Source organism: Hyaloscypha bicolor (assembly GCF_002865645.1).
Source record: "Hyaloscypha bicolor E unplaced genomic scaffold K444scaffold_116, whole genome shotgun sequence".
In the NCBI taxonomy this organism is placed as follows: domain Eukaryota; kingdom Fungi; phylum Ascomycota; class Leotiomycetes; order Helotiales; family Hyaloscyphaceae; genus Hyaloscypha; species Hyaloscypha bicolor.
Genome location: NW_020194618.1, coordinates 400,796 through 425,787, shown reverse-complemented (window position 1 = coordinate 425,787; position 24,992 = coordinate 400,796). Strand labels below are relative to the sequence as shown.

Here is a 24,992-nt window from a genome sequence, read left to right as displayed (position 1 = left end):
AGTTATATTGCTTCATATCTTGAACTTCCACTTCTATGGCCAGATGAATCGAGACACGAGGAGCGAGGATTTGAACGTGACGATTCTGGCTTCAACGCGGGGCCAACCTTCTTTTGGGAGAGAGAACTCTGTTTTATCTGGTCTTAGTATCTTGTAAGACTCTTCGAGATTCGTTTGAAAGACCAAGATTGTTTTCTGGTAGACGCTACATCATAAGTTAGCACCGGAACACCTGAGTCACTGAAAATTCAGTTCAAAACTGAATGCACATTTTAAATAATACCCCTTTCTTCCAATGCAATATCTTCTCCAAATTTTATACATTTGGACGAGTACTACACATCATGGCAAAGTACACCCGCTGGTTTACTCCAATGCCTATGATACTGGCTTTACAACATATCAACTGTAGTTGCTATGTTCGAAGTAGACCAGCTTCTCTACGATGAGGCAGTGGACTTTCTTTGGAAGGACCACACAGACGTATTTCTGAGGGTGAGGAAGCATGTCCTGACCAGTAAGATCAGTGGTAGCGCAAGGAAAGACTCATACCGCATACGTAATATATGCCGTTCCTGTAATATGGGAGTCAAACTCCCTGAGTTTTGAACGCCGCCCCCTTACAGAATACCCTTTTTCTAGCGAGTCGATGATAAACCCAACCGACTTGCTCCATTTAATACTAAAGTCAACCAAACTCGGCGTGCGAAAATTGTAGATTCTGCCCCAACGGGTGGCCAGACACCTTGCTGACCCTCTCTTGCCTTTTGTGTTCTTGCAAGGCACACTGGGACGTGGAGGGGTCGTCGCCTGACATCTGCACAAGTGGTGTCAGTCAACTTGGTTAAGAACAAATGGTAGCTTTCCAACAGCCCCCCGAAGGCTTCTGGAGAACAACCTAGAGCTTGGCCACAACACTCCAACAAAAATAATCATGAAATACATACGAAGGCTATGTGAAAGTGTGTTTCAAATATTTCACTGTACACCGAAAACAGGTGGGGAAGAAGGCGCAGAGGTCCAGGGCCATGAACCCGAATCGTCGGCTCACAGCCTCCTCGAGGTCTATGGCTAGCGGCCCTAGCTAGCAATTTCTCTTATACTTCTGTGATCAGTCTTCCCTTTTCAATCTTGAGACCCCAGCATATCAGAGTTATCGATTCCCAGAATTTGGCTCGTCTTATGCAAGTTCAACGACGTTCCCAGAGTCAAACACTGCTCGTTGGTGTAAATGAACATTACAAGGCGTCATACATTCTAGAGCGTTGAATGAAGATGAAATCAACACAATGGATGGCGTTTTGCCCAGCAGGGTTGAGTGTTCGAGATACTTTTGTTCTGGGCCAGAAGCGAGAGGACTTACTCCCCCAAGTACAGCGAATCTTGGACTTTTGGCTGATACCATGCGTAGAACAAGACAGCTTTTAACTTGATTTCGCTGGTGGTCCGACATCTAATAATGGCCAAGCCCTGGTCACGATCACTGTTATAGGCACTACAATAGTAAAAACTTTCGCGCCTGTTTCGCTTTCTCTTCCTCGCATAGCAGGCTCTAAAATCTCAACCTATGCCACCGACAGCAGTAGCCGCACACTTACTGCTCTGATTGGTGCGAACGGAGTGGGGTGGGAAGCACTCAACACCCCTACAGGATTTCCAATAGTGTTCCCAACAAAACCTCCTAGCAAAGCTTAGGCACAATAACCAAGGCCTAGAGCAGCAGCAAAATAAAAATCTCAACTTCGGCAAGCGCAAGCTCATTTTCAATCTCCACGATATCACTGCCGTGCCGGACAGGTTTCTTTCCACTTCCAGTTTCGACTACAGGCCCTACTTCTGACGTTGGCGGAACACGTTCACCTCTGCTATTCATCATAGCTAGTCCTGAAACGGTCTCTGCAGTTACTGCCAGCATAGCAAGAGTAACAACGAACGCAATAATTACAGTGAAAAAGGATCTGGCCCAGATCTTGTCATAATATTTCTGTTGTGAGCTACAATTTTTGTTCCCGAGAATCATGCTGATCTAAAAAAGCCACTGTATTCTATGTTGTCCAGCCAAAGATGTTCGAATACTCTTTTTCGGGATCGGTAAGAGATGAGCCCGGCAACCTCCATACACTAGCTGACGTCAACCTTCAGGGCCTGGCCCAGGGATTTACGTTTTGGGCACTCCACCGTTGCCTTCTCTGAATGCAGCCACAACTGGCCATGATAATAGGCCTACGCCAGGGACAGAGAAACCAAAAGACCACACCAAGACCTTAACGACTGCCCACTCGACCATTAAATCATCGAGCACTTGCAGCCAGCATACAACCACGGGGTGTTTTACTAGCTGTTACTCCGAAACAGGCATGAGTTGTACAACGACTTGTTGAACAGTTTCCGGTTTCACAGTCACAGCCACGAACAGTGCCACAACTTCGGTCCTGCATGCTCTTTGCAAAATACTGCTGGTTTTCCCGTTCGCTTTCGGATCAGATGGGTTAAGGACACCGGCTCCACTTATGAACCAATCGGTCACAAGTTCGACCGCCGGACAAAATTCACCAGTAGCATATCTAACTAGCATTCCAACAGTTACACAGTCTCCGTCACAACAGTGCCAATTCTAATTATGTCTTCTGATCCAGCTCCTTCTGCCACAGTTGAGCCCAACCCAGTCTACTGCCTTCCAAAGTGAGTCACACTTGTCTCGTGATGCATGAGAGCCAGACTGATAGAATTGCTATAGTTTCATGGTAGTGACATCGTGCACTTGCACTAACAACACAGCAGCCACAACCGATAGTACAGAGAACGTTCTAAACCCACTCACACCAGAAACATTGGATCAACTATTCGTCTGGAATTCCTACTATGCTTCAGATAATAACAATGACATCAATAGCTACCAAGTATCTCAAAGACGCGACGAAACGAAGCCGCTCACTGACTTGTATCAGCAAGCTCTTTTCCGGTCGCTAACACAAGACAACATCTATGGGATACCAGTCCAACTAGGACCATTCGCCATGGAGGGCAATCCGCATGGCGCGTGCACTTACACTGCAACAGCGCCTGGGAAGGGAGGCGTTACATGTAGAAATATATTTGCGATCAAATGCTACGACCTGGCTGCTGGAAACACTTCCCAGACCAAAAGATCGTTCGTGATTGAGCTTGGTACTTTGTTGATTATATGCTCAAACTCAATCTGAAGTCAACATCTTGTATGAGCACCTTGACATCCATTGCCTGCACGATATACTTCATGCAAGCTCTACTATCTCTAGAATGCTGTAAACGCCATGAAGAATGCCCAAGAACGCCGCGGCCACACCTAGCGACTGTCGAAGCGCGCCGAAGGTCTTTTTATACAACCGCTTTCTTCATGCCGGTAGCCTCATCGGCCAACATAGTCACACCCTTCCTTTTCTTCAACACATTCTCGATGAACGCTTCACCAGCCTTGTATGAACTTCTGACCAAAGGCCCGCTAGCACAATACAAGAACCCCATATCCAAGGCTCTTTGACGCCATAGCTCAAATGATTCTGGAGTGATGTACTCCTCGACCTTCATGTGGCGTTTCGTGGGTCGCATATATTGACCGAATGTCACAACATCAACGTTAGCCTTGCGGAGATCTAGCAAGATGTTAGCATATTCTTCAATTGGTAAACAGAGAACCATGCCTCTCAGCGTCTCCCATAGCTGCTCCTCCGTCTCCCCAAGCCCCAGCATAATACTCGTCTTAGTGATCAAACTTGGGACTGTCTTCTTTGCCGCCTCTAATACGGCCAGACTCTGCCTGTATTTCGCCCTTCTGTCTCTAACAAAGGGAGTCAATTCTTCCACTGTTTCCATATTGTGTGCGTAGACGTCCAGTCCACTCTTCGCCACCATAGCTACCATTTCCAGGTCCCCTGCATAATCGCCCGTCAAGGCCTCAACCAACATCCCCGGCTTCTTCCGTTTAATCTTCATGATCGTCTCGGTGAAGTGTCTCGCTCCGCCATCCAGCAGGTCATCACGGTCGACGGATGTCAAGACCACATATCCCAAGCCCCATCTAGAGAGGGCTTCCGCTGTATGTTCCGGTTCGTGGGGGTCCAATGGCGGCGGAGCTTTCGAAGTCTTGACACTGCAGAACCTGCATCCCCGGGTACAAGTATCTCCCATCAACATGATTGTAGCCGTTGCAGCGCTCTTGTCACTGCCACCCCAACAATCCGAGATGTTCGGACACCGCGCTTCCTCGCATACAGTATGTAAATTTAAGCCCCGCAGATCCTTCTTGATCTTCTTGTAATTCGAATTGTCCGGTATGGGAGTCTTCAGCCATTCAGGGAGTCGTGTGATCTGCTTCTTCTTGCCGGGGGGCCCGACCATCGCCGTGCGCAGCTCGAGTGCATCTTCGGGACTCAAGGGCTGATCTGGAAGGCCAACAAATTCGGAGAAGGAGGGAACTGCGTTCAGCTTGTCCTTAAAGTACGTCGGTCGTCTCTTGGGAGTTGGGGGTTCGGGCGTTGCAGTTTCGGTGGCAAAAGAGCGGGAGGCAGAGATAAACCATCGTGATGCCTGTCTTAATGGAGGTGCATTTAAACACCTAAATCTTGTTGTCGTGGCCGCCATGATGGATGTATGAACCCTCAATGATGTGGAGTCGAGGATGGCAGGCTCCCAGAAATATTCGAGATGATTGCAAATCCTGGAATCCGAGAGGTTCAGAAAATATCCCGTGCTAACCCGTGTTTTGCCGACGGCACGTGACCGGAGACCCATTAAGCATATCATGAAAGGAGTAAAGGGTGAACGGTTTCACGTACCGTTTATAGATACCTCAAGCTTCCTTGAATTTGATTAACATCTCTGGATAGTGGTAACCCTATATTTTAACTTGTAAACTCGGCTGTCGTTCAGAACCTTTGAAGTGTTCTGCATGAGATGGATTGTACCAAAATATCCAGGTAGGTTTACAGAGGACCCCAAAATTCTATCAAGCTATGCTGCTACTTCATTCAAAGTACTCGAGCGACATTTCGTCTATGGCTAGATCTTCGTCCCGAAGACCTCAACGCCCTTAACAAAATCGTCAAATGTAAGCATAACCCCCTTAATCGGCTCTTTTGCCGCATGGCAGCCACACTTGCACACGACCCGATCAATGTGCTCATGTTGGAATTGCACTTTGGCGCCATGTTGGCCATTCTCTGAGCAATGGGGAATTTACCAGCCTTTTCGTCCTTGCCGCTGTGGTTTTTCATCAATGCTAGAGCCTCCACATTGGTTGTACTGCTCAAATTTGGCATGTGCAGCTTCATCCGTTTCGTCGGCAATGACCGTGAATGGATACGAGTACACTAACATTACGGCCCTCGATTGTAGATGCTTCTACCAACCTCGAATTTGCTTCTTTGAAAGCAGTTGGCTGATTCACCCCGGATCCGCTGGTAAAGTTGTAGTCGCAATATTTGGCAGCAAACGCCGTACCTGGAAGTGGTGTAAGCAAACTCCTTTTGTCCAAAATCTACTTGGTTGAAAAAGCCAAATTAGTGAGCTGCCATTTTACGTAGCTGGCCGCTCTGGCCCGCAGCAATAAGCTTGATGTCAGAGGAAGGCAGTGGCAATAATCCGCAATCTTCCATGGTGAAATGCTTCCCCTTGAAATCTGATCGACCTTTTGTCCATAAATCCTTCATCACCTGCACGTACTCCGTTGCGCACTCGTAACGATATCTATTCAACACATAAGCCGAGATTTTCGAAGTGAGTTGGTGATTGCGTAACGGACCCAAAATAATCATTTCCAGGCCACATGCCAATTTGGTCATACTCTGCGGCCTGTCAACCGTCACAATGTTGATACCAAATCGTCCCGGAGCAATCGAATCAATCGTTACTCCCATCAGCGCTATAACCGCAGGGGGTAACCACAGAACGGGGGTTGACGCAAATAATTTGATTTTCTTTGTGACTGCAGCGAGACCGGCCATCAACATAAAGGATTCTAGATTATAATCCCAATGTTGTGTCACGCCTCCATAGCCTCACACTTTGGTCATGGAAAGGGCGAAGTCGAAACCGTATTTCTCCGCCTTTTGAACGATCTCTTTGTTTAAATCAAAAGTTGACATGTATTTTGGCGAGGTTTCTGATATGAGCCAGCCTGTGTTTTTCACTTAGTATTCATGTTTAAGAAGCGGTACAAGCATTAGATAGGATGAAAACGGGATGAGTCTTGGCCAGTTCGAAGTTTAACACAGGGAATAGAATGGCTATTGAATAAATGGAAGCTCTCATGCCGTTATTGCCAATCGGAATAAAGACCCCAATTTTCAGGTCCTTCGTGTCCGGCATGTTGATAGATTCGAGACCAGAAAGTGTATTGAGAAACCAAGGGAAGTAACAATTGGATCTTACTTACAGGATGTCTAAATTTAGAGATATGAAAAAGGATATAAATGAAAATTGTAGACGACTTCGAACGTGTCAGAGAATGCACGAAGCCCCCATGCTTGCTGCACCTCTGCAGTTTTATTGAGCTTATCTTCTGCCCCCCTATAAAAACCAGATTCCTATCGGACTTTAGTCTCTTATAGGGCGGGGAGAGTTTTAGCATATAGGGCCTGTCGGAAGGCCGTTGGAGATCCTTGCCCACCAATCCCTTCGAAGGTGGGGGTCGAGGATGCTGCTTGTGGGCTGCAACTCTAGACAAGAACGTATTTCATTCTTACCCCGTAGGATACATGACCCTCATCTGGTTTTCAAATCACTGCTGTCAGCCTGCTGGAAGCAGTCCTTTGTTTACTAGATGCCCGTCGTTTACGCTGCGGTTCAGAGCTCGTTGGCTCTTTATCTGAAGGCGACCGACAGTTCTGAATTCACGAGTTCAGATGCATGAATTTAAAATTACAGCAAGGCCAAAAGGAATTGAGATGTCTGAAGTTAGTTGAGATAGGCGCTGCTTCTGCAGGAGAAGAAATCCGGGCTGCGAGTGTGAGAAAAGAAAGGGGGCGGGTCATCACGGAAAGGGGGTAAGCGAGAAGAGGCGAGAACCGCAGATATCACTCGTCAAACTCTAAGATAAATGACAGGATGGAAGCAGATGTACATATATAAATCTATACTAGTTAGTTTAGTAAATTTACTTTTATATTAAACTCTCGCTTCTATCGCTGGCTTGGGGCAATTAGCTCTACCCGACGGAAACGTATGCACTTGACGGGAGAAAATTCTTAAACGAAAGTCGAAATCACTCTCAATATGATGGATGATTCTCCACAAAGTCGTTCAGCGAGAATTCGAGTTATTGGTTGTGGCTATGTTCTGTGGACTTCGTCTCGATTCAAGGCCAGGCTCCATGAAAATGGATTCAAAAGGAGTGTGCCCCTACTAACCCCCTGTTCAGCTCGCGTAGTATTCCCAAACCAGGATTGTCCCCCTAAAGTAGCAATTTTGTGCACGACTTAAGATCAACTCTGTTCTTAATGGATACCTTTCCCAAAAAGTAAGCATGGTATTCTCATTAACAGCGGCTGACTGATCCATTTGAATAATATTGGAGATCTCTCGGAATCAATATGGTCGATTCGAGACTCCACTGCGTAGCCTTGACATCTCGGTCCCATGGCCTCTCCAGCAAACACGCCAAAACGAGAATGCATTTAAACTGGCTTTGTTGCTCCCAGGCCATTAGGGAAAGAACGTTTCCTCAACGCTTTTCTGGTAAGCGACAGTGGAAGGACGATCGATTACCACTTCTTGCGAAATGCTCAACAAGGCAAAATTTCTGTCCCGGTCGTCACAACTTGGTGTCCTGTAACGGTCGGATAGGGTCTCGCAAGAAGCTACAAATTCTAGCCAGCAGGTTTGTGGGCAAAAAAGTCTGTAAATTTTGCTTTGGCAGATTCGTCGAATAGAGGTCCATCGTTCTCATTGCTTTACACTGACCGATAATGGGGTCCAAAGCTCGACTGTCCATTGCGTAACTGCAAATTTGTCTGGGGGAAATTGGCACACCATTGCAAATGCAGACCACGACACTGTTTCTTCTCCACAGGATACTCTCAGCTCTCGCGGGACAGTGATCTCCTAGATGAGCCAGATTCTAGTCCAATACCTCCTTTCGGAATGAGCGGCGAGGCATTCCCATACTGGCTCTCGAGCAAAGTAAGAGTCTCTACATCCAGGTTCCTCCACACCATTCATCAAGTTGAACCGCGATACGCCTCGCCGCGCCGGACTAGCACTTGGTGTGCTTTACGGTAAATTTGACTCGTGAGCTGCACCTAGCAGTTCCCCTCATAACCGTTTCCCCGGCCAATACAAATAGCACCACACCAGTGATAATTATTGCAGCGGTGAGATCCAAGTCTGGAGAGAAAGGTTCATAGATTCTCCCAGATCGTTGTTGGCTGACCCATGACATCAATTTCCTTGACGGGAGCCTTCAGATCCCATTCATATGACAAGGCTTGATATGCCAGGGCTTTATTGACATCAAATATCTCGAATATACATGCGATCTGGTCGGTAGGCTCTGGCTGAGACTGGGAGTATTCTCAGCAGTCGGATGTGGGCGTGGCCTTTTAGAAACGGATTGTGAGTGTAGATTGACATCGCAATGTGCGTATTTGATGATGTGAGTTGCTCATGGGTGGTTGTCCAGAAGCTGTCTTAACGGAGAAATTCGATTTTGGGCCTTAACGTTACCCTGTTTGTGATGAGGTGGCTGTGCCTTCTGCCTAATCTTTAGAAGCTTGGGAGAGATCCATTGCCACACGTACTGATGAGATTTCAAAGCAGACATTCTAATGGAAGAAATAGTTGAATAATATTTGGTTCGAGCTGTTACTAAGAACAAAAATGCAGAGGTTCTTATGATTATCACGTGGCGAACCTCGCGTAGCGCCCCCTTTTTGCCTGCCTCGGCTGAACTGTGCAGATTGTCGGCCGACCGTCAGCCGAGTACAACTTTACCCCGAATGCTGCTGTGCTCTTTCAACATCAACAACTACCCATCATTCGCCGAGAGTCTCTTCCTTTTAAGTCAACATAGACCGGTCCTCATATTTTTTGAGGGTGCTATCTCTCGGGCCCACGAACCTGTGAGAGGGATTCATCAAGGAATACAGACTCGTTGATGTGAGACCCCTCACTCACCGCGCGGTATGTCCTCCGCCCAGCGCAAGCCATCAACCGCCAACGATGGCTTCTTCCAAACTGTCCCCAGCATTCGAAACCAGTTTTACGATGATGTTAGCTTTCAAAGGGTAATGGATTGTAAGTAATGTTCATATCTCCAGGAAGTCACGTGCACAAGAAGCTGACTCCCCCTGTAGTGTTCCTTCCCAAATCAGTCATCGAGTCTATCACCCCAGAGCTTGCCAATTTCGGCGATGAAATATTATCCAAGCGAATCTTTGACTGGGTGACTGATGCGGAAAGAAATGTCCCTTACGTGCGTGGTGGTGGGCGAGACGCTTTTGGACGGAGGACGAGCGAGCTTGTTGTCTCTGAGGGCTGGAGGCAACTGCAGAATTTTGGTATTGAAAACGGGTGAGTGATACCAAAATAGTTCCATTTCATCAAATCGGGGCTGAGTGTCTCGGAAACTAGGATCGTTGCGATTGGGTACGAACAGAAGTATTCCGAGTCCACTCGAGTTGTCCAGATGCTGAAGTAAGATTCCCCTCTTAAGACCTCACTCCTCCACAAGCTGATTCTGTAGAAATCATTTGTGGACTGGATCAAATGCCAATGTCTCGTGTCCTAGTGCAATGACAGATGGTGCAGCAAAACTTCTAAAGACCCACCTTTTCTCCACCCAACTTGAACCCGCCTCACGCCGAGTATTTCAAGATGCATACGACCGACTCATCTCTCGAGATCCTCAGAAAGCCTGGACCAGTGGCCAATGGATGACGGAAAGGGGAGGTGGGAGCGACGTCTCGGGCACGGAAACAATTGCGACATGGGCACCCTCTAATGACGGATTCGTATCTAATCTTCCTCTTGGACCTTGGCGAATCGATGGCTTCAAATGGTTCTCATCTGCTACGGACTCGTCTATGACAGTGCTACTTGCGCAAACCCCGAAAGGACTCAGCACCTTCTTTGCACCTATTTGCCGGACGCTTCCCAATACCAGTGCCTCCCCGATCGAAAAAGAGTCGAATGGCATATTCATCCAGCGCCTGAAAAACAAATTCGGCACTAAAAGTCTTCCCACTGCTGAACTCGAGTTATCAAACACCCGTGGATACCTCATCGGAAAGGAAGGACAAGGCATTCAAGAAATCAGCGCCATTCTGAACATCACTCGAGTTTATAGCGCAATCTCAGCAGTCGGATATCTAGGCCGTGGTCTTGCGATTGCCAAGTCCTTCGCCAAAGTACGCGAGGTTGGAGCCGGGAAGGGAAAGAGATTGATGCTGAAGGATTCCCCTTTGCACATGAATACCATGGCCAAAATCGCTGGGGAATACCACTCATTGAATCTGTTTACCTTCTTCGGCACTTGGCTTCTGGGTATCAGTGAGCAGGATCAGATTCCCGCTCGTTCTGAACCTCCATCATCGAGGGCACGCCTTCAGCCGGATGACCCTGCTAATATACAACTTCTCCTGCGGGTTTTGTTTCCAGTGCTGAAAGCCACGGTCTGTAAGCGCTCTATTCATACCTTGCAAGAGTGTATGGAAGCACTTGGTGGAGTTGGCTATCTCGATAATACCGAGAATGAATCAATAAATATTGCCAGGATATATCGCGACTGCTGCGTTCTGAGCATCTGGGAAGGCACGACTGATGTGTTGGCCAGTGATACGTTGAGAGTGCTCTCAGGTCGGATAGGCAACGGTGTCCTCAATGCTATGGATCGATGGATCTCAAAGGCTCTTGGCAGCGACTTTGGATCCTCCCCGTTCGCAAGTGCAAAGAGAGATATCACCACCATATGGGGAACGCTCAGAGATAGACTCCGGAAAGAGAGCCATGAAAAATTACTGCCCTCTGCACGAGACATCTTGTTCCAGATTTCCGATATAATCATGGGAGTCCTCCTTATAGTCGACTCCGAAAATGACATAAACCCCGCCGCGATGGAGGTCTGCTTCAGATTCTTGGAGGAGCATGGCTTGGCTAGCAGCGGCGCTTTAAGAAACCTTGAAGGAGGTTTGAAATTGAACCAACAAATTGTTTATGGGGATGGTATGGAAAAGTCTTTTGCCAGTCAGTCAAAACTGTAGGATATATTGTTCAAAAGACTTCCCAACTTCCATCTCTAGACTCAAGAAATTTCGAGTATGGCAATGAAAAACAAATGCCTCTTAGTTCTACCAGGACCAACCAAAAATAAGATTACAATCAACAATCTAGCTGTATATGACACCATTGAAAAGTCTCCCCCTTTTCTTAACTTGAAGTATTCCAGTACATCTTGAGAAAGAAGTCGGGATCGAAGCTGTGTTTATGTCTCTTCGTCTCAATTGGACACAACGACATTCTCTTAACCGCCATACATCATCAAAACTGGAACACTATTTCACTACCGGTGGCGATATCAAATCGTCAAATGAACTCGACTAACAAACGACCTGACCAATTGGGGGCTCTCCAGGGCTTTTCGGTTTACCTTAATGGTGCCGGCCCCACATTATCCACCCAAGCACCCAGGCGGGTTTGATAAAACCCGCGACACACTTCACAGGAGAAACTGTATTGCCCTCGGCCCGATAGTGCTTAATACCAAAGATCGACTAGATTCTAATATATAGGCTCGCCTAGCCAACTACACCTCCATCTCGGTACACTAAAGAACAGGCCGTGCAATTCCGGTTCGAATAGCCGCCAAGTATCAACTACTGCCATTATGTGAGGGGAAACAGGTATTCGGAACCTTTAACGACGCCGAGGTGAGGGAATGAGAACGTGAAGGTAACACCACAGGGGAACAATGTTCATCCTACCAGTGTGTCATCGTCGAAACCAACATTAGACGACTGCACTCAATTGATCGTTAGCCTTGAAACCAACTCCAAGCTCAAAAATTTCTCAAGAACAGATCTTGAATCCCATTTCATCGAATTCAAAGATACTTGTAGTGTTCCAAGCCAGAATCTTACGGCCTTAATCATGCATCTCACAGAAGAAGCCGCTCAGCCGGCACTAAGGTTTCTTCCCGGTGCCCCGATTCCAGGAACCAAGTACCCTGCTCTATATTTTTCAGGCCATGACTGACACTGAGACACTTGGCAATCCAGGTACACCAGTCGCAAAACACCCAATTCGTGGAGCCATGAGAAATGCATTGCCTGAATGTGGACAAACTTGGGGAAGCAATTGAACCGCATTCAGCGTAATCCAGAGAACGGACCAGTGTTTTCAGTCCTGAATATGGAAGGCCGTATTTAGCAATGCCAAGGACAATGCATGCGAAGGGTTTGCGGAAGACGGCGCCTCCTTATCCCATATTGTTTTCCATGAAGCCGCGGGAGGTACAGTACATACCAGTTAAAGGATGCAGGAACTGTCCTCCACAACAGACAAATTACCTCAGTTGGCAGTTCGCCCTCGCCATCAGATAAATCAAGTGGGGCATTGATAATTTTCCTTTCCTTAAGTGTAGTCCACAGTCCCTCCCAGATCTGCGACTCCTCAAGTCACACTCGTTGAATCTTTCACGATGGGTCTCCGTAGCTTGGCAGTCCTGTCTCTTCTATTTTCCTTCAAACTCGTCACTGTCAACGCCGATGTCAACACCTACGATTATATTGTCGTGGGCTCTGGTCCAGGTGGCGGCCCTCTGGTATCCTACCTCGCGAGATCTGGTGCTACAGTCCTCCTCGAAGCTGGCGATGATCAAAGCAAGAACCTGAACCTCACTGTGGGAGGCCTCTTCAAACAAGCTGGCAATGATAAGAATATGAGATGGGACTTCTTCATTAATTACGGCACGGATCCCAAACTGGACGCTTAGTACGATTATTTGACGTGGATGTTGCCAGCTGGGAAGTTCTACGTTGGGCTAAATCCTCTGGCTGGAGCCAAGCAGCTCGGTGTGGTTAGTATGAACTTCTTCCAAAGGTCTTGTGGATGCTTGCTAACTTTAATTTTGCGTAGTCACCCGAGAGCGAGAACATTAGGAGGATGCTCGACGCACAATGCTATGTACTGTACTGGGCAGTACCAAGCCAGGCAGACGAGCAGTTCGCAAATATCACTAGCAATCTTCATGGAGGTAAGGAAGGTTAGGCTCAACGGATTTCTGAAGGGCAAAGCTAACTTGTTGGAATTCCTGAGAATATGACCAGGCACTTCATGGATCTCGACAACGACCATGTAGTCCCTCCGGGAACCAAGGGCCATGGCTTCGGCAGATTCCTCGATATCTCCGTCAATAGCCCCGAATACCCGAGAAATCAAAGCGACGCAGAAACAATCTTGGCAACAACAGCAAAGAATTTGGGGCAACCACAGACAAACGTCTTCGCGATGGTAGCAAGGAACTTGAATAACAACGATGCAGACCGCGACCAACAATTGGTGTCTTCGGTTTCCCCGCACACAGAGACGCAATGGGTTGACGTGTTCATGCTAGAACCGCTGTTATTCGGACCTTGAACGCCACAAATGCCGATTGTTCGAAGAAGTATCCCCTCATACTGAGCACGGAGTCGCTAGTGACCAAGATCTTGTTCGACACCACCGGCTCGGCTCAACCGAAAGCTACTGGAATTTCAGGGACAGAGCATGTACAAGGCTGATCCAGGATACAATGCTAGTAACCCAGGAATTAAGAAACAAGCTTTCGCACGCAAGGAAGTCATCATTTCCGGTGGAGCTTTCAACACTCCACAACTGCTGAAACTCAGTGGCGTCGGTCCAAAATCCGAGCTCACAAAACTCAACATCTCAGTTGTGGTTGATCTTCCAGGCGTGGGAACCAACCTCCAAGACAACTTGGAAGTTGGAACCAGTGCTACGGCCAACAAGCCAGCCCTCGCGAACCTCGGACCGATTTACACCTGGGATGCACCAAGAGATCCATGCTTGGATGCGTGGTATCAAGGGAAGGGGATGCACGCCCAAAGTCCTCTGAATGCCATCGTAGTCAAGACCAGCAACGCGACAGAGAGAGATCTCTTCATCTTCAGGATCACCTCCGCGTCCTTCCGCGGCTACTGGCCAGCTCTGACAGTGAACCCCATTGCACCAGATCCACGCAGGACATGGGATTTCTCCATGGTGAAGATCCACCCCCAAAGTTGGATGGGCACGGTCACGCTGAACTCTGCTGACCCGAGAGATACCCCGGAGATCAACTTCCGGTTCTTTGAAGGCCCAGGCTCGGACGCTGATATTGCAGCGATGGCTAAAGGCATGCAGCCAGGAAGAAGCATCTTCGAATCCATTCCGGCGCCGCTTGGTCCATTCACGGAAGTTTTCCTTGCGCAGACAAAAGGTGTGATTTGAAGGAGAAGGTGTTGCCTCAGTCTCGGTCTTATCATGCGAGTAGCAGTTCTGCTACTGGCGCCGATAGTGACCTAATGACTGTGTTGGACGCGAGCTTCAGGGTGAGGGGCACAACAGGTCTCCGAGTCGTGGATGCTAGTGCATTCCCGAGGGTTCCTGGAGGCTTTCCCGTCATTTCAACCTTCATGATAAGCATGAAGGCGTCAGAGGATATCTTGCGCGATGCAAAGGCTACGTAAGCGGATAAAAAAGTTCAGAAAGTGGTGATGAGCGGTGTTCTGTGCTCGTGGCGGGTATTGCAATTCAAGAAGACCTTTCAATTATTCGCGAGCAAAAGGAGCAAGGCGACTCGCCCGAAAATAAATGTACTAAGGGGATTGAACAATGGTAGACCAGTCTGGAATTGTGCCGTTCATATTTCTGAACAACATCTCTTGCGGGCGTTGACAACTTGTGCGTGTTTCGTTAACAGCTTTCTGTGACCTTGGTGTTAATGCACTAGCTTAGCAATGCCCTACAGCCAGTATTATTTCCCTCCCTCTTCTAAATATGCTCTACTCAGGTTCGGACGCCCTGATCCATCGCGTTGACAGCATACTGATAGTATGGAAGTTCCTGGCCCCATGTTGCTGCAAAATTAGCAGTCAGAACAGTTTGCATATCCTGAGTAGTGATGCTGCTCATGCCACGAGAGCCCATATGACGCCTGATGTGTCCCTGTATGTCCCTGATCTTTCTGAGCTCCGCTTCCTCACCTGCTGAAGCTTCCCGAGGCGTCCACAGCGGGCAATTTTCGTCCAACTTAAGCTGCGCCGCCATAGCATAATTCGGAGATCCTGGTGGAGATCTAAGAAGGATTTCGATACGAGTGTCCTTGTGAATACTGTCAACCATATCTCTGTCACCCCGCCCAAGCAGCCTCGTAATATTCTCTGACCAATCTTTCCCCGTAATCACCAATCGGCGAATAGGAGCACTAGAACAGTAGTCAGTCAGTTACGATGCCACGAAGAGCGTGCCATTCGACAAGATTGGTCAGTATACCTGAGGCCGTGCGAGCTACTACCTTGTCCTGGGAGAGACAGTCCAATTTCGTCAGCTAACTCTTACGCTTCAGGAAAGTGTGGCGCGAAATTTTGGTAGTAATCCAGTGCGCCAATTGATGGGTCTTTGGCGAGATACTTGCAGACAACCTTGTGCTCCTTCCAGTCCGCTTTCTGACAGTCTCTCGAGCAGCATTGGACCTTCCTGCATCGGCTGCAGACTTGGAGCTTCCCATCACCTGAAGGAGGATTTTTGCATTGACTGCACTTAGGCCCCTCCCGCAATTTCATCTTATCGAAAACACTGACCCATACTTCTTCCTCAATCACCATGTCCTTCGCGTCTCCAACCTTGATCATGCACAGCTCATCGCGAACTCCGGCAGCCTTGAGCTTTTCCTCCAGCGCCTTCGCTAGTTCTTCGTCTCCAGTTCCCCAACTCCATGGTCCACGTGGCGTAACACGTGGATCACTTTCACCCATGCTGTTGACAAACGACCTCAGAAGCATCGGAAGCACGACATCAGCCCGAGAGGTTGCAGGCTCGACGGACAGAATTTGAGCAGGGCCTTCAAAGTGGGTGTATTGACTTCCTGGATTCACGAGATGAAGCAAGTCACCCGGGGGCTTGAGGGGAACATGCCGGATTGCGATGTGCCAGTGATCGTCCACAAGACCAGATGGGGTTTTCGGAGATCGTGGGAGCTTGTTGAAGGTTCGGACGAGCTCCTGCAAATCCATCATAGAATATATGGAAAGGCAGGATGGGTGTTCTGATGTCAAGGATAGTCTTTTGAGGTTGTTGAAAAGGAAAAGAGATTGCAAACAGAAAAACAGGAGATCAGGGGAAACTTAGTCATCCATGGCGGGGCTTAGCGGAACCGACGCCCCGCACCAAAACAAGCGCTTAAGAAAAACACGTTTATTAATTTAAAAGCAACCACTTTATAAATCTATTAAATATATAAAGCCTAAATAAAATATTTTTTAACTTAAATAATAAATAATTCCTATTAAAATTAAGTTTTTAATAATTTAAAATATAAAGAATTCATATAACTTTTATATTCTAAAATATTCTAAAGTAAAGAAATTATGAAATTATTCCTTTAATATACTATTTGTAATAAATGTAACAATAATTTCTTTATAAGATTAAAGCTTTTAAGGGCAAATAAAAAAGTCAAATTTTAACTTTAATAAATAAGTAATTATAATAAATAAAATAATTTAAAAGTAATATATAGTTTTTATAATTTCAAAGCTTCTTGTTAATATATATTACTATTTAATAATAACTTTCAAGTAGCTTCATTAATATATATAAGATGTGTCCATTTATTATTATCGTCTTTGGCTACCTCCACTGGCGTTGTGTCTTGTTATGACATTTGCCGCTGCCTCATGGACTTTGGATGTTGCAACTATTCTCACATCAGTCTCTTAATTGCTCCTTTTGGCTGATCTTCTTGGATATCTTTTACTAAATTACCCTTACTTCTGGGCAGCGTTTGCTTGTCTTGACAGAGTTCAAGTATTTATGGTAAGGAAGCCCAAAGTCGATCCTAGGGTATCCAAGTCTAAAAGGTCGATAACAAGCTGCCAGTATGAAAATTTGATGACCTATAGAGCACCTTGGTACTGGATTGTTCCTTATCTAGAAGCCAACTCAGCAGGCTCGGCTTTATTATAGGGTAGTGACGTTATATAGAGTCGGAGGTATGCTACCCTGCTGAGGTTAGGTCTTACGCCGCCCCGCCATTCGGACTATGCAGCAGATGGCCATTCAGAGTTGCATTGAGAACAGCCCTGTAGTCACTAAAATAATTCCAATTCAGCCGACCATTAATCTCCAACCTTTTTATCTTCAGCTTGGTTATGCAAATAATTGCCCTATGCAGTGTGTCAAATAATTTAATTAATTATAATTCTTGGCCGGTAATCAAATCAAATTAAGTCAGAATCATAGTAATCAAATTATAATTAATTATTTGCTTAATTGAATTAAATATAATTAATTACTGGGTCACGTGTTATTACGCGTAACTACAAATATAATATAAGCGTTATAGCACAAAAGTAAAGCCTATTTTACCTTAATTTAGATATCGCCTTACTATTATAGGCTTAATAGCTAGTATCCCGCCTTTACTCGCTTTACTTATCTTTATAAATAAGTACTTGTTTATTTATTTTATTTATACTCCGTTCTAGGCCTAAAATGGCCCAGGCGGGGACTAACTACATAAGTTCTAACCTCAGGTAATATTTTCGCTGACTAATCCACTTCTTATTAATAAGAAGACGCGTATAAAAGAGGCCCTGGGCTTTAGTAAACAGCTCTAAAACCCTATAGGAAAAAGTATTGAAAATCAGGGGCTATACGCTCTGTGGTCCACTTTTAAGTAGGGATATAATTTCCAGAGTTTTAAGGAAGCTGGAGCTTTCCCAGAAAATATAATAATTCAAGCTTCATTTTTAACAGGTTATAAGATCCGGTTTTGTACTTCTATATGCCTTTTACTCGAAATCATACCCTTACTAGTTAATAGATCTTTAATCAAGTTATAGTAATCTATAAAGCAGCCGCTATACCTTTAGATAAGGATCAGATTAAGTACCTAAACGAGTAGAACTATAATACTTGGATTATTAATACGAGGGCAAAGCTATAGCAGAAGAAGCTATAAATAGTCTGCCAGACTTCTTTTTCTGCTAGTACTTCTATAGCCCTAAAAGAGAAATATACTAATACTATAGATATCCTTATTCTAATACTTTCTAAATTTATTAAGATTAAGCTAATAGAGGCTAAATAGAATAATAGATATCTCCTATAGGAGAAGCTTAAAACTTTTTATACTCTTATAAAAGACTAGCTATTCTATATCTCTATATATAAGCTATTTTTCCTATAACTTAATTTAATAAAGAGTAGTAGTAATTTGGAAGACTTTATTACTCAAATTAAAGTCCTTAATAAGAAGATTAATTTTATAAAAATAAAGTTTATTACCGATTATTATATTCTCCTTATTTTTATATTTAGACTCTCTTTAGTATATAATATACTAGTATAGATTTAGAGTATAATACTAGACGGAATTATAAGAGAGAAAGTAATTAGGATATTCCGGACTAAAAATTAGAGATTATTAAAAAGAGAGGATACTATAATAGGATATATAGCTATAAGGGAAGTTAAGAGGAAGGCTAGAAGAGAGCTTATATAAGGGGAAAATAGTAAATGCCTCTTTTCCTAGCCCACTTACCCAAAATATAGATAGTAATACTCTGGAATCTATTAGTATAAGATAACTTGTAATATCTATAGAAGAAAAAGGTATTTAGATTATAAGTACTATAATAAGGAGCCTTACTTTTCTACTATACTAGCGATTTATAATATAAAAGGAGATATTAAGAGATTTACTCCAGCTTTTAATTTGGAGTAATTAGTTAGTTAGTTATTTGGTTATTTTAATTGGAATAAAGGCATCTATCCCTGAGTAGAAGTATTAAAAATCAGGGGCTATATACTCTATAGTCCACTTTTAAGTAGGGATATAATTTCCAGAGTTTTAAGGAAGCTGGAGCTTTCCCAGAAAACACAATAATTCAAGCTTCATTTTTAATAAAAAGGAGCTGAAGAATATAGTAGGGATTTTGACTTTTCTAGTTACGTAGGTACGGTTATATAATATACAGAGTAAATAATTCACATATATATTACCTTGCCCTCCTTCTCTCTTCTTTGGAAATTAATTAACCTTTACTCTCTTTATGCTTCAGTTATATATTATTTAAAGAAAAAGAAGAGAAATTATTACTTATATAACTTTTATATGGGTTTCACGTGATAATTAGAAATAATTAATTATATTTAATAATAATTTTTCTAATAATTAATTTTTTTTTAAAAAAAAAGTCGATAATCAAATTATAATTAATTATTTACTTGATTTAATTAAATATAATTAATTACCTTAATTATTTTTTTGACACACTGGCCCTATACTCTAATAAAAATGGAACATTTCCAGCAGTTCTTCTCCTTAAAATATTCTCTTCAAATATTTGACAACATGAGGATATCTAGTCTCTGGGTGTTCCTGGGAATAACAATCATAATATGGCTTGGTATGTGTCTCTGGTGGCAAGTCCAGAAATAATTAATAACTATTCAGTGATGTTGTTAGTAATTTTGATACACTGGTGTGTAATTGGAAGACCTTTCTACACTTCAGAGAACCGGGGTTAGACAATTGCATGAGTTTCCGTTGAGGTTGAGAGTTATTTTTTGATCTAAGCTCTCAAAGTTTCATTTCAGATGTCGGAGCTTCAAGTATTAAGCCCCTTTTCATCCCCGGATGCTGTATCACCGCAATTTCGCTTGATCTATTGCTGCTTTCCGAGCAGGGGCTGTTCCTTCGAAAAGAAAGTCCAGAAATGCAAAGTAGGGGTGACAAATCTCAGACGTTCTGTCTGTTGAATGTGCTGCGGTGGGATCACTTGGCTTCATTAATCTTTCCATTCTGGGATGTCGCACACCACCGAGCAGTCCACGAATCTCTGCTCATCCTAGCCCTATAAGTAGCCAATTCCTCAAATACGCGGACCATTTCTGACCTTGAAAGTGCTGGCTGGATACATAATATCAGTGGCATTCCTCTGTTGGGAAAGACGGCATCTTCGAAAGAACTCCAGCAACCATTACCTACCGAGTGCGGCATTCTACATCAAAATCCCCGTCGTTAGATAGGAAATTGCTCTTATTGTCGCATTCTTGGTATTCTTCGCAGGTTGTAAGGACCCTAATACTGTATTGGAATGGACTATTGCTCTCCTCTTTGTTCTCTACGCTTCGGGTGTCTTGACTGATTTGCTTCCGGCCACGGGCAAAGTTGCAGAGAACACTCACGGGACAGAAGATGGGTAGAACGCGGATAAATGTGCGACCGTTTCGGGACAGGAGAAACCCTGATGGTATCAAAAAAATATATATAAAAAAATAAAGGGTTTTTAAAAGACAAGGATGGGCTCACTCGTCTCAATGTTTCAAAGTGCGTGGGACCCACGATAGAATCTGTGGGTGTCTAAGTCGAGTCATGGTTAGACATCAAAACTTAATCTTCGAGTTCACCATACTGCCGTTTTCGTCGGATCAATCCAAAGGAAACTGCACTGCCCCTGAGTTAGATCGAGCTCCAGCCAGACAAGGTTTTTCGTTAAATTTAGCTCCACTACTTTAGCGAACAGGGATTACCCCGCCCCCTTTTAGGCCCTCAAGCATTCGTACTTTAGTCGCCAAGCAGTCCACTTCTAACTCGCGACTAACTCGTAAAGGGGCCCCACCCTTTAGTCGGGGAATGGCCCGCGCCAAATAAAATCCTTAATAACTTGAAACCTTGACCTTTTTAAATAATTCTAAGTAGTAGAATTAAAAATATAAGCCTTATAAACTAGATATAATTCTCTAAATCTTAAAAAAAGATATCGGTAGAGAGTTATTAAGGTTTTAATAATAAAATTGCGAGAAATACAAAAATCATAAGAATTATTTATTTGTAACTATTTTGCGAGTATTAGATCTATGACTTTTGCTTAATTATAAATTTTTATTCTTTTACTTAAAACTTTAGCCCTTAAGTATATAATAGGTAACTATAAGATCGCGAATAAAACGTATTAATTAGATTTCCTATAGCTAGTTCCTAATATTGTTTTTTAGAAGGCAAAAAAGGCCGAAACAGGCCATCTCGCTTTCGCGGGCCAACTCGCTTTCCCCGACTAAAGGGTGGGGCCCCTTTAGTCGCGACGTTAAGTCCGACTATTACCTATCATGGCATACTACAACTAAATTTCTAAACTTAACGAAGTCAGCTCGGATGTGGGAGCTTCCCGACAGCCTCCCCACACTGGCCCTCTCCACAACCAACGTTCAAGGAATGTCAGCAATTGCGAAGCTCAGCAAGGCCCAAGAAAGATTGGAAGAGTTTACCAGCGGTCACTCAAAACTATGGCCAGTACCTCTATGGAAATATATAATATGGCGGGTTCTCTGGAGTCTGTGCACATGAGCCTTGGCAACTCCCAGCAGACGTCGCAGAGTTTCATAATTCAGGCCACCAGAACCATTTCGATTCCTCGTATTTAGAGGACAATCGTTCATAATAATTGTGAATGCGAACATGTCCCGGTTTCCGCCCCTCAGATCAGCAAAACCGATGGGGCGACCAGAATCCGAGGTCCGCTTGTTTCAAAATAATATCCGAGGCGTACACATCCTTATGCACAGTCCTCGGAAGTGATCCCGAACGAATGACAATGCAAGAAGTCCGAGATCGTATCCCAACTTCTGAAGCCCTTGAACCTCATGCAAAGAGCTCAGATAAATTGACTTTTGAGTATATATATATATAGATAAGTTGCTCCGCTGAGAAAGTGATTTTTTATCTCATCTCATTCAGTCCCAAAAGCCTCACTTCGTGACAAACAAACTTCCATTTTGCAAATCGCAGCATACTCAATCGACTTCCATCAAAATGCCTTACATGACAGTTATCATCCCACAAGTCACCAATGAGCACAAAGACACTTTCCTAGGCGCCTGGCGCACCATTTCGAAAGAAATGAACGATCTCCCATCTGTTCTCGGCGCATCCGGGGGACAGATTGTTGCTCAGGATGGAGCCGCAGTGACTGATTTCAAGTTCCTGCAAACAATGGGTATGTATTTCGTCCCTGTCGAATTTGCAGGTTGGCTAACTTGTCCCAGCATTTGCAACACTGGAAGACGCGAAAGCATTAGAAACATCTGAATGGGCACAGGCACACAAAGCAAAATATGAAGCAGCAGCTGCTGGTCCACCGCTCGTTGGCATGTTCAAAGTCGCGGATATCCCCAAGGGTGCAACGCCGAAGGCCTTCACACAATTCTCACGTATCACGATCAGTAATGAGAGCAAACATGGGGAGGTGAGAAAGGCGTGGGAGGAGTTGATGGGTATACTCGGGAAGGAGTCTTGGGGTGGTATGAGTGTAGGTGAGGGGGAACATGTTGGGTTAGGACTCGTGGGGTGGGATAGTTTGGAGGTTAGTATTGATGTTCCTGATTAGTTGCATATACTGACGTGACATATAGGAAGCTGGAGCTGCTATGAAGGAGCCGAAGGCTGCCGCTGCGTGGACCAAGTACCACAGCCTGGGCTCGTGCAAGGACATTATGGTGAAGTTGGAGTGAACAAGAGAAGACCTACAGAACACGTAGAGTGCTCACAAATAGAATTTAAGAAGAAATGAACCATGACTTGCTGGACAATGAAGACTGTTTGCAAAGATGTCTTCAACTAGCCATCGTGCTAATTCTGGGAGCTCTAAAGCTTATCTCTACTAATACCAAGACCTTAATGGGCTAGGGGCACGGCGTTACGCGCCTTCGGCGCGCGACGGCGTGCGGAGTATATTCGTTTTGTTGGAATGGACATTTATTAACAATAGCAGCTGGCCCTTTAAATCAAGGACTTGGGGGCATATATATATATATATATATATATGTATGGTAGCGTAATTTGTCAGGTAACGCATAATAAATTAGCTAACGTACAGAAATAAGAAATTAGTAAGCTGATATTAACATTTTTTTAATACGTTTACCTTGAGTGTACAAGCGTGCCTTAATTCTGGGAATTCTAAAGCTTATCCCTTGCTAATACTGGGGACTTAATAGGCTAGGGGCGTATACGTATACCTTAAGCGTCGTGCGTTGAGGATATACTTTTTTAAGCAATTATAAGGGGCAAGAGAGGGACGTGCTTCTTGCCCACCTTTTGTGCGCGTGCCGGGGGCTAAAGAATAGCCGAAAAAAGAAAGCCTTACTTTACGATAAAATTATAAAAATTAGCTTGCTAAGTGTGGGGAGGGGGGCTAGAAGGGAATCAAATTCTCAACTGCAGTAATGAGTGCCAAGAGATCTAATGACTAATTAATTCTTCTCAGAAAATGGAATGTCCTGGCTTCTTTAGCAATCATTCTTGACACCCTGTTGGCCCTTTAGACCTTGAATTCATGAACTTCAGCATCACAAATCACTCCAAGTACCAACGTGGCAAGATGAGTGGTGCTGGCTAAATTAACTTTCCCAATGGTTTCAACAGGCTTGAAGCGCCCCACAGCTAACTGGCTGGCAAGTCCGCGTCAAGGTCAAGGATTCAATATCCGGGACGGAACGTCGAACCTCCCGAGTAACACAGATTCAGTGCACAATCTAGCTTTGCTTCATGCCGTTCAACGAGCTCTCCGTCTCTTGCATTAAAGGTCAACATCGGGTCATCGAACTCAAAGATACGAATTATCAAATGGTCTGTTCTGCTTATCAAAACAGCCATTTCGTGAATCAGTCACAGTCTGCCGTTATCGTCCCCTGCAACCTCTCCCCTGGTATCACCCCTCTCGACCCAGATATCAAACTCCTCTTTGGAAGGAAACTTATTCCTAGAATAGACGAAAGCTCATTTGAGAATTCTCTTGAATGCTTCCCGAGCCTCAGTGCCATCATCTGCATGAATAAACTTCACACTATTTCCCGCAAAGGAGTGTCTGAAGGTCAAGCATTCGAATGATTGAATTGAGAGGCCAGTTCTCTGGGCGAAGAAGTTGATCAACATGACAAGGTCGTATTCTCTCAAAAACGATGCTGGGGCGAGGTCGTCGAAGTCCAGACTACCGCATTGATCTGGCAGAACAAGGGTAATTTGGAGGTTCTGCGTCGGTTGAATCTGTGTTGTTGGCATATTCACCCCTTTGGCTGGAATTTGAGCCAGGTTGGTCATTGGTGGGGTGTAAGACGCCGGGAAATATTGCCGGGAAGGAGATGGAGGGGCCATTGGAGAACCGGACCTTCTTGCGAAACTTGAAGTCCTTGGTCGTTGAAGTGGGCTTTCAGCCTTCAGGGGCCTTGCTGGTAAGTCCTTTCCCGATGTCAGTGATACAATTGAATAGAGTACAAGAACGAGTACCTAATAATTTAATATAACTAAATTAATTAAATATTATATTATTGAAGTTTTTAAAGTTATTCTTAAATAAATTTTATAAGTTCTTATTAATTATTTTATTTAAAATCACTATTAAAGTTCTTATTAAATATTATAAATATATACTTTTTATTAAATATTTCTACTATAATTAAATAAATTAAATAAGGCTCTAATATATATACTTGCCTTATTTATAATACTTCTTATAATATATAAGAAAGATTAATTATACTTATTTCTAAATAAATAATAAAGTAGAAATTACAGCTATATTAATATTAATAATATTAATTAAAGAAAATTCCATTAGTTTATAAGTCTAGTAATTTTATAAAAGAAATTATTTAAAGGAACCTTAATTTATAAATCGGCCTATTAATTACTAAATAATATATAGGAAATTAGAATATATTTATAAAAGGTTTAATTATTAACTAAGTCAATTATAAAT

At 44.2% G+C, this 24,992-nt stretch overlaps 9 protein-coding genes across 9 annotated transcripts; 4 read left to right on the top strand and 5 right to left on the bottom strand.

The window, feature by feature from the left end:
- Nucleotides 1–3,357: 3,357 nt before the first annotated feature.
- K444DRAFT_644438 (Lipoic acid synthetase-like protein) lies at nt 3,358–4,620 on the bottom strand (the record flags this gene model as incomplete). The annotated part of the gene is made up of 2 exons (XM_024884963.1): nt 3,358–3,632; nt 3,681–4,620. The coding sequence occupies 2 exons, from the start codon at nt 4,618–4,620 to the stop codon at nt 3,358–3,360; spliced, it is 1,215 nt and encodes a 404-aa protein (XP_024734491.1).
- Nucleotides 4,621–5,040: 420 nt separating this feature from the next.
- Nucleotides 5,041–6,279, bottom strand: K444DRAFT_691706 (uncharacterized protein). Its single transcript, XM_024887802.1, has 3 exons — nt 5,780–6,279; nt 5,558–5,724; nt 5,041–5,478 (listed from the first exon to the last, which is right to left on the bottom strand). The coding sequence occupies exons 1-3, from the start codon at nt 5,803–5,805 to the stop codon at nt 5,306–5,308; spliced, it is 366 nt and encodes a 121-aa protein (XP_024734490.1). The 5' UTR covers nt 5,806–6,279; the 3' UTR covers nt 5,041–5,305.
- A 1,453-nt stretch (nt 6,280–7,732) lies between these two features.
- On the bottom strand, nt 7,733–8,516 carry K444DRAFT_565044 (uncharacterized protein). Its single transcript, XM_024877088.1, has one exon. It carries the CDS (start codon nt 8,414–8,416, stop codon nt 8,231–8,233), a length of 186 nt encoding a protein of 61 aa, XP_024734489.1. The 5' UTR covers nt 8,417–8,516; the 3' UTR covers nt 7,733–8,230.
- A 477-nt stretch (nt 8,517–8,993) lies between these two features.
- K444DRAFT_565043 (acyl-CoA dehydrogenase/oxidase C-terminal) lies at nt 8,994–11,375 on the top strand. The gene is made up of 4 exons (XM_024877087.1): nt 8,994–9,270; nt 9,330–9,546; nt 9,607–9,669; nt 9,719–11,375. The coding sequence occupies exons 1-4, from the start codon at nt 9,159–9,161 to the stop codon at nt 11,232–11,234; spliced, it is 1,908 nt and encodes a 635-aa protein (XP_024734488.1). The 5' UTR covers nt 8,994–9,158; the 3' UTR covers nt 11,235–11,375.
- Nucleotides 11,376–12,670: 1,295 nt separating this feature from the next.
- K444DRAFT_653880 (GMC oxidoreductase) lies at nt 12,671–14,708 on the top strand (the record flags this gene model as incomplete). Its single annotated transcript, XM_024885906.1, has 5 exons — nt 12,671–12,963; nt 13,108–13,155; nt 13,299–13,530; nt 13,729–14,413; nt 14,443–14,708. The coding sequence occupies 5 exons, from the start codon at nt 12,671–12,673 to the stop codon at nt 14,697–14,699; spliced, it is 1,515 nt and encodes a 504-aa protein (XP_024734487.1). The 3' UTR covers nt 14,700–14,708.
- A 305-nt stretch (nt 14,709–15,013) lies between these two features.
- On the bottom strand, nt 15,014–15,373 carry K444DRAFT_614984 (uncharacterized protein). The gene has a single exon (XM_024880628.1). It carries the CDS (start codon nt 15,352–15,354, stop codon nt 15,019–15,021), a length of 336 nt encoding a protein of 111 aa, XP_024734486.1. The 5' UTR covers nt 15,355–15,373; the 3' UTR covers nt 15,014–15,018.
- Nucleotides 15,154–16,307, bottom strand: K444DRAFT_691671 (uncharacterized protein). The gene has a single exon (XM_024887801.1). It carries the CDS (start codon nt 16,245–16,247, stop codon nt 15,567–15,569), a length of 681 nt encoding a protein of 226 aa, XP_024734485.1. The 5' UTR covers nt 16,248–16,307; the 3' UTR covers nt 15,154–15,566.
- A 3,513-nt stretch (nt 16,308–19,820) lies between these two features.
- K444DRAFT_533801 (uncharacterized protein) lies at nt 19,821–20,096 on the top strand (the record flags this gene model as incomplete). The annotated part of the gene is made up of 1 exon (XM_024875177.1): nt 19,821–20,096. A coding segment is annotated over one exon (276 nt), but the record flags the coding sequence as incomplete, so codon positions are not given.
- Nucleotides 20,097–22,048: 1,952 nt separating this feature from the next.
- Nucleotides 22,049–22,812, top strand: K444DRAFT_565039 (uncharacterized protein; the record flags this gene model as incomplete). Its single annotated transcript, XM_024877086.1, has 3 exons — nt 22,049–22,232; nt 22,282–22,598; nt 22,648–22,812. The coding sequence occupies 3 exons, from the start codon at nt 22,049–22,051 to the stop codon at nt 22,744–22,746; spliced, it is 600 nt and encodes a 199-aa protein (XP_024734483.1). The 3' UTR covers nt 22,747–22,812.
- Between the last annotated feature and the right edge of the window lie 2,180 nt (nt 22,813–24,992).